The sequence below is a fragment of the Herpailurus yagouaroundi genome, unplaced genomic scaffold, assembly GCF_014898765.1.
Source record: "Herpailurus yagouaroundi ecotype Mexico unplaced genomic scaffold, PumYag 198, whole genome shotgun sequence".
Classification (NCBI taxonomy): Eukaryota; Metazoa; Chordata; class Mammalia; order Carnivora; family Felidae; genus Herpailurus; species Herpailurus yagouaroundi.
The window spans coordinates 29,478,471-29,498,737 of NW_024412429.1; the positions used below are offsets into that span (position 1 = coordinate 29,478,471).

General features: G+C 41.7%; 1 protein-coding gene across 13 annotated transcripts in view; it reads left to right on the forward strand.

Moving 5' to 3' along the window:
- MAP7 (microtubule associated protein 7) overlaps positions 1-19,977 on the forward strand; it is a 178,942-nt gene extending 158,965 nt beyond the window's left edge. For 12 of the 13 annotated variants that reach the window (XM_040449082.1, XM_040449088.1, XM_040449092.1 and 9 more), the window contains 9 exons: positions 224-507; positions 2,443-2,674; positions 3,802-3,976; positions 4,214-4,315; positions 4,855-4,905; positions 5,004-5,061; positions 7,481-7,583; positions 16,470-16,693; positions 18,440-19,977. In XM_040449082.1, coding sequence (XP_040305016.1) covers positions 224-507; positions 2,443-2,674; positions 3,802-3,976; positions 4,214-4,315; positions 4,855-4,905; positions 5,004-5,061; positions 7,481-7,583; positions 16,470-16,693; positions 18,440-18,450 — 1,240 coding nt within the window. In that variant the 3' untranslated portion in view covers positions 18,451-19,977. The remainder of the gene's footprint in view (positions 1-223; positions 508-2,442; positions 2,675-3,801; positions 3,977-4,213; positions 4,316-4,854; positions 4,906-5,003; positions 5,062-7,480; positions 7,584-16,469; positions 16,694-18,439) is intronic. The other variant, XM_040449081.1, reaches the window with a different exon arrangement.
- Positions 19,978-20,267: the final 290 nt, after the last annotated feature.

Here is a 20,267-nt window from a genome sequence, read left to right on the forward strand (position 1 = left end):
TAATATTTTTTCCTTGGAGGAAAAGAAAAAGAAAACAGGAAAGAGTCTAGAGTGAATATTTTTGTGTTTGCTGCATAAAAAGCAAATACACGCAGCTGAATATCTTCGTTTCTTTTCCTTATTGGTGTTCTAGTACTATCATGGGGTAGAAGTGTGAGGAAAGGAAGGTTCGGGAAAGCCTACTCTGATGTCTCCTGTTCTCTTGCCACTGTTTGTCACCCAGGCTTCCATCCAAGTCCTTTCCTCATCTGCCTGGCACACCCAGACCAGCCTCCTCCTTGCCTCCCGGATCAGTCAAAGCTACCCCTTCCCAGGTCCGGCCCCCATCCCCTGGCAACATCCGCCCTGTCAAGAGAGAAGTCAGAGTGGAATCTGAGAGAAAAGAACCCGAGAAGGAACCCCAGAAAGTTGCCAGTGAGCCGTCACTTAAGGGCAGAGCACCTTTAGTGAAGGTGGAAGAAGCCACAGTTGAAGAGGGGACACCTGTCGAACCAGAGGCTGCTCCTGGTAAGATTCGGCTGACTTGTGATGGAGTGTGGGTTGCTTGCTCTTACTGGGGACTTGGAAATTTTATTGAGGTTAATTTTGCAAACTTTTCCTAAGTGTGATTTTGTTTTACATACAAAGAATCATCCAATCAAAATCCTATTTTTGGAGCCATAGTATATTAATTCAGGTAGCGTTTATGACTCCTTTTATTGGCTGAATCCAGTGTTTCACAGAATGTGGTGTTCAGACCACCTGCATCAGGATCATTTGTATTCGTTATCTATTGCTGTGTAACAAATTTTGCTAAAACTATGCAGCTTATAACAGCAGTTACTATGTCATGTCACACAGATTCTTGGATCAGGAGTTTGGAAGCAGCTTTGCTGGGTTGTTGGCAGGTGGTGCATACACATGGCTGAGCTCCATTTCATGACACATGAACCTGGGTTACTTGATATCCTTACGGTCCATCCGCTGGACTTCCTGGCTTTCCCCAGAGAGCACGATCTGAGAGAGAGCATCACGAGGAAGCCACACCTTTTGTGCCTAGTCTCAGAAGTCGTACACACAGAAGTCACAATTTCGGTCATCTTCTATTCATTAGAAGCAAGTCACTAGGTTCAACTTACACTCAAGGGAAGGGTGTGAGTTCCACCTTTGAGAAGGAAGATCTTACGGAAATATTTTTGATCCACGATTTCTATGATGTTTTAATGTACAGAGCCCTGGTCCTACCTCAGACCTACTGAATCCAAGTATATGCTAGATCCAGGGAGTCAGAAAGACACTGAGCTTCGCCATCAATTCCGGTGCAGGACTGCCAGACAAAATACAGAATGGCCAGTTTTCCTGTGCCTACGGGAGTTTCAGGACCCCTGGCTAGCCTCTATGCTTGACAGAATTTGTTTCAGAAGACCCAATGGATCTCCTCTCTACCAGGCGAAACCAGACACTATCTAGAATTTAAAAATCACCTCGAACTAGGAATTCAGTATTTCTTGCTGAAAATTGTCTTCGTTCAAAAGTTTTCTCCTTAAGACTTAATCTGAAGGTAGGTGGTAGGAGCAAAGAAAGAATAGATGACTCAAGACAGGCAACAGTGTCGTTAGACAATGGAAGAGTCCAGTATTTGTTTGCATGGAAAGGGGTAGAAGAGAAAGGCCAAAAAGTGTCCTGAGGACAAAGAAAAAATGTGTAGGGGCAGAAGGAGATAGGTGAATCTTGAGAGGAGGGTCTAGAATGCTAGAGATCACATCTCACAGCAGGTGCATCTGCGTGGACTCCCTCCCGGATCAGCTCTCTCGGCCGTTTCCTGAATCTGAATGAGGCCATGGGACTTGTGCTCCATCCTGGCATCAGGACAGACAGTGGAGCCCCAAATGTATGGGAATACTAGCACTGGCTCCTGAAGAGGCCTATGGCTCCTCCCACCTCAGACCTGGAGACAGCTATGGGTAGACAACAGGGACCTCTTCGTCAGGTGTCATCTTCCCAGCCTGAATCTGGGCTCGTGGCAGAGATGCTGAGGAAACTCATAGAAAGGCTTTAGTCCTCTAGTAATGGTCACTAAGAGAAGGAATCTTTTTAATGTAACGAAAGGCAAATGGAAGATCTCATCTTTTTGTTCAGGGTATAACTTCCCACAGAACCTAACATGAGGCTCTCTACCGAGTACACACTCGATACATGTTGTTAACTGATGAACTTGTATAAAAATAGGACTTGGTGACAGAGCATCAGCCCTGTAGGATGGCTCACTTACACATGCACCTTTTTGTTATGTTGCTTGGTTACAAATAGAATACGGTGAAACCATGAGAACACGCAGTAATAAACATTCCCTTTTCTTTTACAATGATGAATTCTAGGCCTGGGGTGTGGGGAATGCTAGTTTTTGTTTTGTTCTTTGGGTTTTGTTTCCAGTTGGTTTTCTCGTTGTACCTGTTTGTACAGCTGCTTCAGCCCCAGCCGTGGCCCCCTCGGCCCCTGCTCCAGCGCCGGTCCCAGCCCCAGCCTCAGCCCCAGCCTCGCCATCCACTGTGACTGCTTGCGCTTCTCCCAAGACCTCTGCGGGCACCACCGACCCGGAAGAGGCCACGAGGCTGCTAGCTGAGAAGAGGCGGCTGGCCCGGGAGCAGAGAGAGAAGGAGGAAAGGGAGAAGAGGGAGAGGGAAGAGCTGGAAAGGTAAAGCGGTGACCGTGCTCAATGAGCGGTGACCTCCTAGGGATACCTGGGATTAAGTCTTCCGTCTGAGAGACACGAGAGGTGGTGGCAGTCATGATGGTGAACGGATTAGCTGCTTCACAATCGTGTCTCTGACCGCTAAGTGATTTTTTTTTAAAATCACATTTTCTTATTATACTGACAGTGCCACAACACTGATGGGGAAAGGCTTCAAGGAAAAAAATCTGTCCATCATCTTACCAGTTTTCAATAATTGGAAGAGTGGATTTGAGATCATCCTTTCCAGTCTCTGAACAGTGTGCAGGTTTATAAACGTACATAAGTATGTACACACAGACATCTATTTACATAATTCTAAGCACAGTGGAGGTACAACTGTGCACTGATTGTTTTTTACTGAACATATTTCTGATCTCCATATTTCCTTATTATCTTCCTAATTATCGTTTTAAAGCTGCATAGTAAGAGTTCATGGTTTCTTCTAGATAGAACTCTCAGAGTAGCTGGGTGAGACAGTTAATGTGTCCACATGATTGCCTGCTAGTTTGCTGGAGGGACAGTTTGCTTAGTTGGCCTCCTCCTGGGGCTAAAAAAAACCAATGTCAATGCAAATTGTTCTTCAAATAAGCACAACAGCACGTTGGGGGCGTGGGGCGGGGGGGGGGGGGGGGAGGACCACAGCCCCTGTGCTGGCAGCGATCTTGGACGTTCCCTACCCTTGATCCCAACTGGACTCTTACATGGTCCACCTTCCTCCTGCCCTGTAACGGAACATTATAACCTTTATTACAAAGCTTTCCTTGCGGGGAGGGGGTCGAATTCATTAGTAAAATGTCTCGTTAGTGGATTAAACAAGTCTCGGCCTTTAAGGATAATTACGTTGCACGGACTTCCACAAAACAAGCGCTCCTCGAAATACTAGTGGTCTCGTTTTCTGTTTACTACAAGGCCACATGAGGCCGGAAAGATGAAGCATGGAGGGTCGCTTCACGTTTTGACCACGAACCACGCTGAGCGTCCCCAGTGGAGATTCCCCCCCTCCCCCAGCCCTCAGAACAGACTGCCCCTGCTGGAGCCACAAACCCTAGCCTCTGTCCAGGGAGCCCCCCTCGCATGTCTTTTTGCAGACAAAAGAAAGAGGAGCTGGCGCAGAAGGTGGCGGAAGAGCGGGCGCGGCGCGAGGAGGAGGCCCGCCGGCTGGAGGCCGAGCAGGCCCGGCAGCGGGAAGAGCAGCTGCGCCGGCAAGCGGAGGAGGAGCGGGAGCGGCGCGAGCGCGAGGGCGAGGAGCGCGCGCAGAAGCAGGTAGGGGTCCGCCCGGCGGGGCCCTGGGGAGGGGGAGAGTGTCCAGGGCAGGGGGGGGGGGGGGGGGGTGCAAGTCCTCCCGCCCCGTCTCGTGCACGCGCTCGCCTCTTGCACTTCTCCGCGCGCCCGCACCTCCTGGAGCCACCTCCTCACCCCCCCACCCCCACCCTCACCCCAGGGATGGGGGCAGCGAGCAACCCTGCTGGCCAGAAGCACAGGCCGTCTTCTTGTTTCCAGAAGGAAGAAGAAGCTCGCGTTCGGGAGGAAGCAGAGAGGGTCCGGCAGGAGCGGGAGAAGCACTTCCAGAGAGAAGAGCAGGAGCGCCTGGAAAGAAAGAAGGTGATTGCATCTAACGCGGAAACCTGGGATGCTAACTGTGCCCATTCTTCCCCAGACTTGAAGCCACGGGAGGCCCCAGACATTAGCTCACTGCTCTCAGAAAGCACGTGTGTTCTGCTCGTGCTCTGCTTGTTTAATCCACTAACGAGACATTTTAGTAATGAATTCGACCCCCTCCCCGCAAGGAAAGCTATGTAAATAAACAAAGGTTATAATGTTCCGTTACAGGGCAGGAGGAAGGTGGACCATGTAAGAGTCCTGTTGGGATCAAGGGTAGGGTAGCTCTCAGGATTCATCATCTCCTCCAAAGAAATCAGTCTTCATAGTGGGGCGCTCACCATAAACAGTTCCTTCTGATTCATGTGCCTTCAGTCAGTTCCAGCTTTGTGAATAATGCCAATTAGGCCAAAGCAGTGTGTATTATAATTACCCAAAGTAACAGACGTGTTTTAATGACCCATTTGCTTAGTCAGTGAAATGTGCCAGGCTAGCCTTCTTTCTGGATTTGATCCTTTTGCTCAATTCTCCCTTCCTTGTAGCGACTTGAGGAGATTATGAAAAGAACAAGACGAACAGAACCTACAGATAAGGTACTGAGATGGCCATTTTTAAACTATTCCTAATAACTTTTTTTTCCTTTCACTTCTAACTTTAACATTTAAAAAATCTTTTTTTTTTTTTTTTGTAGAAAACTGTTGATCAGAGAAACGGAGATATAACCAAGGGAGCTCTCACTGGAGAAACAGGTATTTGCTTCAGTGAATTCAAATAAATTCAAATGTAGACAAGAGTTTTTGAATTAACTCTCTAGAGATCAGGATATTTCTTGATTGGTTACACACAAAAAAGTTACTCATTGATGTACAGAAGCTTAGGTGTGTGTCCTCTAGTCCGCAGATTTTCCCCTTATGGAAAACGCTCTTGCATTTGTGGCAGATGTTTTGTCATATTAGTTTATACTCTAATGGTGTGCTTAATATCTTAAATCATTTCACATTATAAGTATCCATATCTGTGGATATAGATTTGTATATCCCTGTGTGTATACACACATAAATATATATACACACATAATGAGAAGAATTTTGTTGGTGTTATAAAATTAAATTTCATTTATCATTTACTGTCTGCTAAATTAGCATGTATGTATATTTGCTCTTAAGTACTCTAAACGTACACATTTTGAAAACTTGTATTTACAGCAGTTCTCAAAAAAGAATTTATGCTTTTTTAACTTCTGATTTCAGAATAGAGTTAAAATTAAAAATTTGTTAAAATTTCATTAGAAAGTTGTTGAGACCTATAGGCTTTGGACAGAGATCATTAACTTCTTGGTGATTTTCAAAGAAATTTGCTTTAAATAAAAGTTGCCTTAGTGTGTTAGTACCCAGGTTCAATTAGTATTTATTAAGGGGCCTCTTTGTGCCAGGATGTATATACATCCTGCATACATTTTCTTGTTGAACTTCCACTGCAGCTTTGTGAGGTTGAGTGCTTTATCTTGGAGTCAGCAAGCATTTCCAGAGACCTGCCATGTGCCAGGCCTCCTTGCAGGTGCTGGGAGTCCGTGGGACAGGACAGGCCAGTTTCCTTCCCCCGAGGAGCAGCGTGACCAACCCAGCTCCCAGAGCTGAAGTGCAAGCTCGTAACTCTTCCTCTGTGATCCCACGTCGTCTTCATGATTGTACATACAGGTGGTGGGTAGAGAGCCCATTGTTGTAGCCTTCCTCTTTCCTCATCTGCAGTATCAATATGATAAGAAAGGACCAGAGATACCCCACTTTCCTTTGCTGTTTTTTTTCTTTTAAGACTGGACTAATCAAATGATTTCATGATTCCTTCATAGTAGACTTTTCATGGTTTTTAAAGATGCCCTAATTATATTTGTTTGGAAGATAACCCTTGTGATCATCTATTAACCCCACTCACTGCATTATTGCAAATCTTGTAATACGTGGCGACCCTATGAAGGCGTAACCCCCTGTGAGTCATCAGAATGAGCATTTTAGGATGTAAATTGCACCATCGCAGGGTTATTTGAGGGGCTGATGCTGTAGTTCGTGCATGGCCAGTTTCCTTGTTTTTTTTCTTTGTTTTTCCATCTTCCCCCTTCCTGCTATTCCCTTAACAATTCTTTCAGTATTCTTTGTACCTCAGCTCGAGAATCCACCAAGGCAACAGGGAAGGTGAAACTTGCCAATCATCCTATCTGTGTTTATCAACACTCACAATAAGTCTGGTTTGAGTTCATATGCTGAAAAGGGCCTGAGGTTTATCTGGCTAACAAATATCCCTCTTTGTCCAGTCCCATATGTGGTTGAGGGCTGAATGCTGTTGCCAGGGCTCCAAAGAGAATTCGAGGGCAGGCAGGCAGGTGAGTTTTCAGACCTATCGGTAATCTCTGAGGCTGCCTACTACCAATTTGGCAAATTCTGGCATCTTTAATAAAGTTCAGTTATCAGACTCCCTGTACTTCTAGCAGCGTTACTGAGCTCATGCTATGCTGTGAAATGAGACTTCCTTGGAACTCGGACCTTTATGAAGGTTTACAAGACTTTAAAGAACCCAGGCCCAGATTTTAGAGTCTGTCATCAATATTGTTGGCTTACGCTGGACTGCAAAGTGGAGCACTGAATGAAGAGGTGGCACAGCTAGGTACAGTTCACTGGCCTTCCATTTGTGAAACCCTTATCTTCTGAGTGCACCTAGAATTAAACTGAGTTTAAAAAAATATTTCTCATCACTTGAGGTAGTTCATGGTGATTTGCTCCAAATCTAAAGATACTCACTGTCAGCCTGATCAGGTCAGCTTACTGCTGTCTTCACCAGTTGCTTTGGTTTCAACATTATATACTTTCTGTCCAAAGTCTATTCAGTGCAAGCAAAAATAACACCCAACACTGATTGCCACCCTCATACCGTGCTGGACACTGTCGTAAGTACTCCGCATATGTTAATACATTTAATTCTCACCATAGTGCTGTGAGGTAGGTATTCTTATCCGGGAGGAAATGGGAGGCACCGAGTTTGTGGCCTGCCCAAGGTCACACAGGTGGTAAGTAGCAGAGCCAGGAGATAAATGCAGGCATGCTGGCTCCTGGGGTTTGGGTTTGACCATAGAGTAGTAGTAACCCTTTGTCCCATCCTCTTTGCTGTTATGTTCAGTGGTATCTGCCCTTCCGTGTCTGACAGACTCTTCAGGAAATGGAGAACCAGTGGCCAGCCCACATGCCGTTACCTCACACCAATCAAAAGTGACTGTGGAGAGGTGAGTTAGACAACCGGGGGGTCTTTTCTACCGATGCGCATTAGAGCAGAGCACTAATCCCACCAGAACTTCTTAGGCCTGATGGAATTCCAAAATGTAAACATAAAGATTTATTTTTATTTGGGTTCATTAACTTTGGGTAAAGCTAGTAATTCCATACTCAGAAAAAGGCAAAATATCTTTTTACTGAAGTCCTTAAATATGATAGGTTTGGGGTGCCTGGGTAGTTCAGTGGGTTAAGTGTCTGACTCTTGATTTAGGCTCAGGTCATAATCTCATGGTTGTGGGTGGGTGGCTCAGGTCATGATCTTACGCGCTGAGTGTGGAGCCTGCTGGAGAACTCTCTCTCTCCCTCTCTCTTCACCTCTCTCTCTCTCTCTCTCTCTCTCTCTCAAAATAAATAAGCCATTAAAAAATATATGTGGATAGTCAGGTCTGTGTGTGCCTGTTAAAGAAAATTACGGGGAAGAATTTGTTTGTATATATTTAACATGATCTAGACCATATTCATATCCTTTGATGGCATATAACTGCTGTATTTTTACCATACAGAATGTTCTAGTAAGTCACAGTTGGTTCTCCAGTAAAATAATTTCGATGCCAATAATTCTTATATTGGTAGTAGGGCTTCTTATAGAAGAAACAAACGGTTGCTAACAACAGTCAAGAAAGAATTGTGGGTTGAAAAAAGATTGCCTTTCTCTTCTTTGGCATTTATATCGACAGCATCATAAGAGCACTCTCAAAAATGAAAAATCAGGGTGATCCTAGCCTAGGCCTAAAACTCCAGTCATAGAGAAATTTTAGAAATATTTGTAATACTGTTCAAAAATTTCAGCTATGACTTTTTTTAATGTACTTAGTTATATTCTATAAGTTATCCTGTCTTTAATGCCAGAGTCTTTGTTGCCATCAGAAAATTGAAGGTCTTCAAGTTAATTTTTTTCTTAATCTAAAAACACACATTGCACGACATTTTGTAATATTGGCAGCAATGAAAAGATGAGTCATCCTAAGACAGACATCCTAAGATGTTCATAAAGTCATAAGATATCCATTGATATGTTTCTGGAACAGTAAAATCTTTATTTTTCCCACTATAATACCAAAGAGAGGAACTTTCCTAAGAGAGATCTTATTAATAAGCTTTCAACTACGTTGAGTAAATTTATTGTCATTACCCAAGATATTTATTAAGTCATACTTTATTCTTTTAGTTACAGCTTGATTTTCAAATAAAATATTCATCCCCAGCCGCTATAATTTATGATGTTCAATTCATTACTTTAAAAAAGGAGACTTTTATGAAAGAATAAAAAGTACCACAGGGAGAACCACATTATTACGATAAGGAATAAGTTTAGTAAGCCACTGATAATTTTATCTGATCAATAACAATAGTTTACACGTTAGCTGACTTTTTTCAGTGGTAAAATCATCAAGTAAATAATCATTATGTATATAAATACCTGAAACATAATTGTACCATGTAGACTGAGATAGATGATAAAATTCGATTTTCTCTTAGCCTCTGCACACAGAATAGCAACAGTTTATAATTAAAAAGTATAGCAATATGACCTTACTGATGCCATCCTTCTTCACCCAGGTGACACATTGTCCTTTGTCATACATGTAGTATGATATGATCCCTGTCAACCATCAGGAAAAATATAAGCATAGACTTTTCCACTGTCACCTAACAATATAGGCAGGTCCTGATTAGTATCAACTATGGACATTAGCATATAATACTAGAATGACCTTAACCAATTAAATTCATTGGCCCCGTGTACCTGCCCTTTAAGGAAAAAAATTCTAGCAGATTCCCAGTTATATAAGAGGTACCTTTATTATTTTCACAGAGATAAACTTGGGTTTAAAATGTTAATAGCTTGTATTTGTTTAGAAAGCCAAAACAAAAAATAACACTACTAGCCCAAGACTATTCAAATTAAAAGAGGTCATTTATTGTGAAGAATATTTTTCTGAAATTAAGCCAACATTTATACACGTGGTACTGACTGATCCCATTGGCATGAGGGATGTTCTTAGCTACCGTGAGCTTCTGCATTTATTTCACCCGTGGCTTTTCTCTATTTAAACTGCTTTAAAACCTCAAATCTCTTTTCATACAGTGTACCATGACGTCACTTGGCTTTTACTTGGCACTGACCCAATATTTATATGCCCAGTTCAACCCAGTTCATTTGTCATCAGCCCTTGCCACATAATGTGGTACAGTATGCTCTGAAATACTAATGCAAAGTGAAGCACTAAAATCATGTAAAACTCAGCTTTATGATAACCTGCTGTGTAGATGATCAGACTATTCTTTGGGGGCTTTTTAAAAAATTTTTATCAGAATGAAAACATGAACACAGTCCATTTCTGAACGACTCTGGCCGATAGGGGGTGTTTAATGTGCTGTTGTTTCCTGTTGCATGATACAGAGTTTGTGAGATGCAGCCCAAGAAACTCTGATTCTCTCAGTTATTTCTAAATTTATCTTCCTTGAATTTGTGCACACTGATGTTGAAACAATTTGTATTTTCACTTAGCCTCATCTTTTTTAGTAACAAAAAGTGCAGAAAGAAGCATTTTTTATTTTTCTAACCTATGTGCAGTTTCAAGGTTAGGACCCATAGTTGTCAAAAACTAGGTTTTAGGGAATAAGTCCTTTCTCACAATTTCCATACCTTTTGTAATTTTACAGGTTTTGTTTCTGTTCTTTTTTTTCTTTCATCTTTTAAATTGAATATCCCTACTGTGCTTAGTATATCAGTCAGGGTCCAGCGAGTATATCAGTCAGGAGAGAGAAACCAGCGAGATTAATCTGTTAACTGTTACTTGGGATTAGAGCAACAACATATTGCTAGTAGGAAGTCAAGAGAACTCAAGAATAGAGGAGGGGCACGTGGGTGGCTCAGTCGGTTGAGTTTCTGACTTCAGCTTAGGTCATGATCTCACAGCTCATGTGTTCCAGCCCTGCGTTGGGCTCTGTGCAGACAGTTCATAGCCTGGATCCTGGTTCAGATTTTCTGTCTCTCTCTCTCTGCCCCTCCCCTGCTCATGCTCCGTCTCTTTCAAAATTGAATAAACATTTAAAAAAATTTTTTTAATAAAAAAAAAAAGAATACAGAAATAGCAGGTATAAAGAGCAGCCACATCCCTGGGCCACACCCAAGGAAGAGTCACCTGCACCATGGCTTCCATTCAGACCTTGTTCGAGAAGGTATGGCCGTGACCCACTAGATGGTAAGGAAGTTGTCATGTATCTTGATGGTGGAACTTGGCAGATATCTACTCTAGAATGTTTGGGGAGGCTGTTCACCAAGAGGTGTCTCAGTAGAGGCAGAGACTTGTCAACCACAAGTCGGCCCTCGGTAGGTGCACGGGGAAGCCCTTCTTGCTGCCGGGGCTGGGCTGGGTGCTGAGGAAGCCTCATAGCACTGCGGAGGGCAGACAACTGGGAATGCCACAGGCATGTGCCGAAGCAGCCTGTCGAGCAAGCACAACCAAACCAGGAAGCCCAGTTTTCCTCGAGCAGCGTCTCTCCAGCAGCCTTAAATGGCGAAGCTTGGAGATTGTGCCAGCTGGCAAAGGAAGATTATTTAAAGGACCCTGATCCACCTGGGTGGCTCAGTCTGTTAAGCGTCTGACTCTTGATTTCCACTCAGGTCATGATCTCACAGTCGTGGGATCGAGCCCCGCGTCAGGCTCCACGCTGACGGCGTGGAGCTTGCTTGGGATTCTCTCTCTCTCTCTGGCTCTCTGTCCCTCTCCCACTTGCATTTTCTCTCTCTAAATAAATAAATTAACGTCAAAAGAAAAAAATTTTTCAAGGGCCCACATCCGGTTTCAGGGCAGGAATGAAGGATGAATTTGGAGGCAAAAGCAAAAGAAAACAATACCTGACAAGTTTACCTTGTCTTTAAAAAAGGCTCCTCCTCAGCTCTTTGTCATTCTAGTCCTATTTCTCTGGAGATTCTTCAGCATGAGTGTGAGGTTGAGGAAGAAGAGCTTTAGAACCAAAATTCCCAGGCTGGATTCCCTAGTTTTATCTCCGTTCTCAGACTTTGGGATTAACCTACTTAAATAAGACTTAGTTTTCTCATCTGGACACGAAGAGGTTTTCCCCCCCAAAGTTCTGGAGGGTCCAATGAAATACTGTCTGTGAAGGCGCTCTGAAAACTGTTGTACTATACAAATGTCAGATGTTATTTTACCTTTATCCTTCTAAAGTACGGTGTCCAGAAGACATCAAACACTGGTGCAGCTGCAGTGTGATGTTATAAAAAAATGCTTTTATTGTGTCTGATAGCACACCTTCTCATGCCTCCCATTTTATTGGCCTTTTCTTTAACCACAAAAACATGAGGAATCAGTGTCACCCAGATCCAGTTTCCAGAGATTCCCAGATCTCTTACCTCCCTTGTGACTGATAGATAGGTCTTCATCTTCTGAGGATGGTTCAGTTTACAGGTCTCTAAACCCACTGCCTTTTATGTTGTTTACATTTAATGATTTTTCCCGTTGTCCTCAAGGGATTATTCTTACAACTTACATTTCCCAGAATAAACATGATCTGGATACTTAAATTTTACCTCCTACATGTCCAGTTACTATACAACTAATGTTAGCGCCGACCCCTGAGGCTACCTGCCACTGAGACTCTCCTGCCTGGAAAAGGACCTGCCCGCACTGACCTTTCATACTCTTCCCTATAAGACAGTTTCCCGCTCACACTCCCTTTGCTTCAGTGGGGGGCTGGTATTTTTAAACAGTATTACTTCTGAAATCCCGTCATTAAAGTTACAAACAAATCGCATCCATGGATGTTCCCTTTTACCCTCAGTTTCAAGTCCACCTTGAAATCACTTCCCAAGTCATTGTTTTTTACCTGAGTGCATTACGGTCAATGAAGCCTTCCATAATTCTTGTAATCCGTCAATATGTTTATTAAATACCTTACTAGGCACCTAAAGTAAAGTCATAGATCCCTCCAGGCTGCTCACTAGTGAGATAAATCACTAACTAGAGGTTCCCAGGGTCCCTTCCCAAGAACCTGACCTGGGTGACCCTCTGTGGAAATCCATCACGACAAATGCTGTAAGCACTGCAGCAGGGTTTATTCTCACTAGAAAACTCCAGTCCTAAGAATGAATATTTTTAGTTCAGAATCGGAGGAGTTTCACTTTTCCTAATGCCTCGGCTACCTAATACATTGGTTTACCTTCTCTTCAGGAAAAATAAATGAGTGCGGTAAACTGGGTTATATTCACCCCCATCTCCCCCTGGAGATATGTCAGCACACGGTCTGGAAGCACCCTGGGATGATAGTGTCCTCCTAGTATTTTCCAGCAGCTGGGACTAGGAGTAGCAGCAGTTCCTGGTGCAGAGAAACCCTGCACCAGGAACACCCTGAACCTTCCTTCAGCCTCAAGGGGCCTGAGTGACACTTCTGGCCCCTGTGGTTTCTCCTGCTCTCAGCCTTTGGTGTGCAGTGCTTTTAAAGCCTGAAAACAATTCTCCTTGCCCAACAGGATCCCCACTGACAGTAGGTAAATTGAAGAGGGTTGGAGTTACCAAAACTCTGGCTAGCTTTTAAAGGTACAAAGAAATAAAGGAGCCTGGGCAGGATGATTCCTATTCCAGAAACCATTTTTAGTTTTTGAGAATGAGTGTTAATAGAGGGGGAGCCCATAGGATGGAGGAGAGTATTTATTTGTGGATAACAAACTTGCTTTGGAACAAGAAACAGAGGATACAGATGAATGTGTGAGTACAAGTATGTATGGAGTGTGGAGGAGGGAGGACAGACATTAAGTTTCTCAGGTCATTCTGATATATTCTTCCAACCCCAGCAGAGAATCTGTTCTAGTAGCTAAAAAATTCTCATGAGCCACTGTCTTACCTTGCTAATACCCAGAAGACATTTCATCCTGTTCTTGGCTCTGAGGGCTGTCTTTTCAATAGAATGATCCTTCTATCTTAAATGATTTGTAGTAATTTTGACTTTTGACCTAGTGGTTTTCCTCCCAATCTTAGGAGTTTATAATTGTTTTTAGTTTCCCCTAAAGGGAAAGTAACATTGCCACACACCTGTCATTCAAACAGAAAGAAATGTATCACTTTTAATTTTAAAGTTACTTGCTATAACATGACAATAAATGTTAAGAAAGAATAAGGTCCTGGCTACAGTAAGCTGTATGGACTGTCAGATTTTACCATGAACCTAGCCCCCTTCCCTGGGCAGATTTTTTTTAAGTAATCTTTACACACAACGTGGAGTTTGAACTCACAACTCCCAAGATCAAGAGTCCTATGCTGCACCAACTGAGCCAGCCGGGTGCCCCCTCTTCGGGTAGATCTTAGACGGACCAAGCAAAGTACACAGCCTTCAAGACTCTTGCACCCAGCTTCGGCTGCCAGAGTATAACCAAAGAACAAGAATTCAAAAGCTGGTGATCTTACCCTGAGAGGACATACAGATGCCTATTCCCTAACCCCAGTGACTTCATTTTCAGTTTTATCGTTTCTGCTGGTCACTGTGTCTTTTGAACATTTAGTAATTGGACATCCAAAGCATATAGCACAATCATTCCTCTAGTTGTGCTAACAAGTAAGAATGGGTGTGGAGGTCAGCTAGGAGTGGGAGGGGAAAATGAAGTCAACTGTTGACTCAAGTCTGGGTTGGTGTTGCCAGTTCACCTGTTAGCACACGCAAGCCTAGAAGGTGACGGCGGGGATGACCAAGGAACGAGGCTTGGAGACGCACCCCTCTGCTGTATCTTTTGCCAAAACTTCTACTGAAAATCTCTTTGGGACGAGAACCAAAACTGTTTCCCCGGTTACAGAAAGCCTTTGTGTTGGGAAAGAACCTGGAGGCTGGGTGTGGTGGCTGGCCAAGCACTTAGAACAGCAATGTGAAGCGTGTGTGTGTGTGTGTGTGTGCGCGCGCGCGCCCACACTCCTGCAGACTCCAGTGATACAAGCCTCCTTGGTGAAATAGCAAAAAAGCACCATTATACTCTGAGTCTGTATAATGTTTTTATGTTATATTTCACAGTCTCATAAATAATACTTTCAGTGTACCCTACAATAACGTTGTGAGACACTTAGGACAGGCGCTTTTTTTTTCTCTCAAGAAGAAAAGTTTTAATGATTAACAAAAATATACCAAAATATCTAAATCAGAAACGCTTGAGAATGTGTTCCACAAAATCATCATTTCTCACCAATTGGGTAAACTATTTCCTCAATAAGGGGGGGAAAAGCAGATTCCTCAAAAAAAGATGCAATGGAAAAATTTGAGGTATGTTAGCTTTATGTTACCATTTAGGAAGGAGACAGAAAGAGATGAATTGACATGTTAAAGTTCAAGCAGTTGGCACTATACTACACATCTGCTATTCTGATCTTTGGCCTCTTTTCATAGACCTCTTTCTATAGGTAAATATTCGGTTGATGATCAGTATGTATTAGAAGTTAAAACCTTCACAATTTTTGCTTCATATTCTTAGTCTTTTTCGTTTTCCATTTGACAGTTTTAACTCTAGAATTTTGTCAAATGGAGTCATTTTTTTTAATGTTTCTTTATTTTGAGAGAGAGAGTGCAAGAGCAGGGGAGAGGATGAGAGGGGGAGGAGAGAGAAAGAAACCCAAGCAGGCTCCGTGCTCAGCACAGAGCCCGATGTGAGGCTCAATCCCACGACTGAGAGATCACAGCATGAGCCAATATCAAGAATCGAATGTTTAACAAACTGAGCCACCCAGGCACCTCAAATAGGGTCATTTTGAGTTGCACACTTGAACAAATTATGAAGATTGCAAATATTATGTTTAATGCTGCCCTCAGGTAAAGTGAACAATTAAGATAGCATTCATTTGGGGCACCTGGGTGGCTCAGTCAGTTAAGCGTCTGACTTCAGCTCAGGTCACGATCTCGCAGTCCGTGAGTTCGAGCCCCGCGTCGGGCTCTGGGCTGATAGCTCAGAGCCTGGAGCCTGCTTCCAATTCTGTGTCTCCCTCTCTCTCTGCCCCTCCCCCGTTCATGTTCTGTCTCTCTCTGTCTCAAAAATAAACGTTAAAAAAAAAATTTTTTTTTAAAGATAGCATTTGCACAGGCATTGTTTTTACTACATTATAAAGCATAATAATGAACATAGAAAAGACTTTCAATTTGGTTTTGAAGGTTTTAAAGAGAGGAAAAAAATCAAAGAGAAACTGTAGGTAGAAAATTAAGGATTTGATGGCCAATTGAATGTACCTCAAAAATAGATCCAAGATATTAAGCATGAATTAATGAGAATCAGATTCTGGTTAGGTTGGTCTTAAACAATTTACCTATAAAATTATGTACATGTTTTAGCAAGCCAGAGCTACCCAGGAAGACCTAGAACTTGAATAGCCACGTAGCATATAAAATGTCATAATGAACAAAACACAGGACCAGAGATCAGGAGGTCATGCATTCAGTCTGGACCATGTCTCAGTAGTTCTGTGACTCTACAGATTATCCCCCTTATCCCGAAATTATAATCCCCTCATCTTTGAAGTAAAGAACCTAACAAGGGCTACTGTTTATCAAACAAAGGTGTGTGAAAATGCCTGCAGTAGAAATTGTTAAATGTGTGTTGAAACAATGATCTATTCTAAATGATAAATTATTCCATTTTATAAATTTCTATAACAAAAAGAACAGATTTTTACAAATAATGTCAAATATAAATATGTCAAAATTCACCATTTTTGTGAATGATATGGTCAATCCGTCTAATATTTGATTCTAAAATTATTTATTATAAAATATTTTGTTTTTTTAAATGTGTTTTCCAATTTTAATGCTAATTCCTTTCAATTTTGATTTTTCAAATCCACTAGTACTCCCAATTTGGAAAAACAACCAAGTGAAAATGGAGTGTCTGTTCAGAATGAAAATTTTGAGGAAATTATAAACTTACCCATTGGATCTAAATCATCCAGATTAGATGTCACCAACAGTGAGAGCCCAGAAATTCCTTTGAATCCAATTTTGGCCTTTGATGATGAAGGGACACTTGGGCCCCTGCCTCAGGTAGATGGTGTTCAAACACAACAGACAGCAGGTAAGCTTGCTTTGCATAACCATCACAGGTATGTGACATTGCGTGAGGGAATGAACCTTCTGCAGTATGACTGTTGACATGTTGACATGTGGCAGTGGGACCACATGGAAAAGATTGTATATGGATCATAGAAACTGAATTCTGAGTTGGATTGGGCAACTTCTTGGGCCTGTCTCGTTCTCCCACCTGGTAGCACAAATCCAGTCTGCAGCACCCACTGGGTGTCCATCAACTTCTCACAGGCAGTCCTCACAGCCCAGCAGCACTCATTGCCAGAACATGCTTCACAAAGACAACCACATAATGTCTGGTCATAACACAGAAACCATTGGGCCTAGTGACCCCAACTGGCGTTTTTTTTTCCATCTTTCCCAGATCTTCAGATATATGAAGATTGCCGTCATCCTCTCCCATTTTTTCTCTTGTTCAGGCTTAGCAGCTTGGATGATACACTGTTGTCCTTTTTAAGTGTAATAAGGTAGATAGATTTTAGGAAATTGGACACTTATTCAGAACTAGGGGCATATGAGCCCAGTGGTCTTCTCTCCTTTGTTGAATGACTGTAAGCTGTTGTGGAAACTTACCAATGACTCTCTTGTACCATCTCTGGGACTCATACTTGACCTGAATTCTTTGTGCAAAAAGAACAATAGCTTCATGTGATGCAAAGAAATAAGGAGCAACATCAAAAGTTACCAACTCAGGGGTCACAGCAGCTCAACAACACAGTCTCATCAGTCTCAAAAATAGGTGGAATAATCCTAGCTCTGTCTCTTTTCAAACCTATTTGAGTTCTTTCCAGTTTCTCTTCCCAGCAGATCACTTTCATGTATCGACCACCATCTCTTCATACTTTTATGAACAGACCTGGCCAGATTCAGACTTATTTGTGGTCAAATTATTGTGTCTTTTAGATTCTGTCTGTGACCTTGCGACAAATATTTTCCAATTTATCTGGCTGGAAAAGGCAGTGTTGAACCATCTGTCCAAATGAAGCTAGTCTTTTTTCCTTCTCTAATATACTACCCTTGGGAGTATAATTTCACTTTAGTGATCCACTGTTCTAGATTGTTAAAGGAAGCTATAAGGTCCATTCCAGGTCTGACATTGTGATTCGTAAGCCAGTGGAAATAATCTGATTGCTGGTATGTTAGTACTGTTGATGCAGCTTCCCACTTTGTCGTGTCACAGATTCGTGTCACAGATACGTAGAGGGGGAGGGACATCCAGATGACCTGCTGCCTCGTGTGACGGGCCTTAACTCACCTTTTGATTTACCTGTCGTTTCATTCTTACTGTTCTTACACTTCTGTGACTTCTATAAGAACGTGGTCCAGTGTCTGTGATCTGAAATGGCATGAAGGTTCTTCGGGGGTCATGACTGTTTTTTTCAACAAACACTTATTTAACCTCCAACCTTAAGCCTGAAGCATCAAGTACTGAGGATATGAGACCAATGAATAGAAGTCCCTAACCTCAAAGAAAAGTACAGTTGGTTGATGTATGTCATTTAGAAAAGTAAATGATCTAGTCTAAGTTCAAGTAAAGAAGGGGACATGTGTTTCCTGCTAGTGGTAGAATTTGTTAATAAGATTTAAGATTCTGAAAAAAAATCGCCTATTCTTATACAAGAAAATATATAGAAAAGCATAGTAGTTTTAGAAATGTAATATATTGTGATAGTATTCTTTAAGTAAGATTTTAGATAAATACTAATTTGCTTTTTTTTTCTGTCTCCTCATATAGAAGTTATATGACCATTTCTTCTGAAGAACCAAAGCAGAAATTTACTAAGAATTTCTACAATTAATGGAATTCCTTCCATGCTATAAAGGAGCATCCCCATCTTCCAGTTTTCTAAAGATTTCTTGACCATCCTTTTGAAAAGACTTTATTAAAGCCAGCTAAAGACAACAGACTGGATAGCTTTTCTAATAATTTTCGCCAATAGAGAAAAAGAAATTTTCCTTATCCTTCAATACTTTACAAAGGCTTTTTCCAGTGTGCTCCTTCTTAGCAAATCAATATTTTTCTGCATTCTCTAAAAGACAAGAACATTTGGCTATTTTAAAAAATGGGCTGACTAGGCATGATTTTTCACATAAATATTTTGGTCCTTAAAAGCTAATGTAATATTGGCACAAAAAATTTTACCTTTTACAGTATAATACTTGAAAAATAAGTACCTCTTTGCTCTACAAGTAGAGTGAATAGGAGAGGTGTTTAAATTAAGCCTGTTTGTTAAATATTACTGCAAAAAGTTCTATTTGTAGAAGCAACTATAGGCAGATTACCAGGTTCTTGTAAATGCAGTTTGTACATGGACTTTCTGCAGACCCAGCTGTCATATTCTTGCATCTCCTTTTGCAAAAGTGTACTAAACAGTTTTAAAATGTGAAAAAAAAAATTATTTTTTCAGAGTAAGAAAATATACTGTCCTCTTAAATAATGTATTTATAAAGTTTTTTCCAGGTGAACTAATCAAATAAATTAGAACAACGTGACACCATTGCAAACTTTGATTTATCAGATGCATTCCTTATGTTACCAGGAGGGAGAATGTTAGCGATGATTCAGGGCTATTTCTGATGTCTGTATATTGCTGCTGTTCCCAGTGATGATGGGACTTACCTTTGCCTTACCTGATCACAAATTACGGGGGGCCGGGGGGGGCCGGGGGGAGACAGAGATTTAATATTTCTTTAAATAAAAAAAGAATTTGGTTTTGCTCGTTTAAGAGCAATGAAAACATGATGGAATGTTGACTGTGTCCGGCCCACACAGAGCACTGTACAGGATACCTTCACAAATGTCCTCATTCTCTGTGGGACCCGTCAGCTTTGACTTGTCACTCTTCCTCACTTCTGCTGCTGAGCTTAGCTGTACAAATCTGTATTTTCATTTTCTAATGTAAATTCAATTTTATTTTGCCATTTTTAGAAACCAACAACAAAATATTGAAGGAGAGGGGACTCTGAGGGAACATTTTTTTTTTTAATGGCGTGTTTAAAAAGGTAAACTTCCGGCACTATAATATGTTGGCTTTCTTAAGAGAGGGATTGGTTATATGGAATGAGAAACTATTCATTTATTGGATGATATTCTTAAAATCCAAGCTATAGTAACAGCTGTAATTTGTGAAAACATTAATTTGGGGGGTTTCCCTATTCTCAGTTGTCCATGTACACATAGTCATATTAAAAAAAAAAAATCTGTTCAACAAAGTTGTTTTATTTGTTTAAGTTGACCTAGCATGAAACACCAAATAAAATGTGTTTGACATAGTTTTACTTTTAGGTTTCTCATATGTAACAACTTCACTTGGATTGATTCTTGGGTTTTCAAATTGCCCTTCATTCAATATCAGTGACATTGCCCCAGTTTCCTCTGAAGAGAAATATAGAACTGGTTTATTTAAAATTTAAAACAGTAGTTCTGCTTTGGCTAGGTTTTCCTGGTTTCATTTGTATTTTTTTTTATTTATTTTTAAGAGAGAGAGAAAGTGAGGGAGGGGCAGAGAGAGAGAATCCCAAGCAGGCTCCACACTATCAGCACAGAGCCAGGTGCGGGCTTG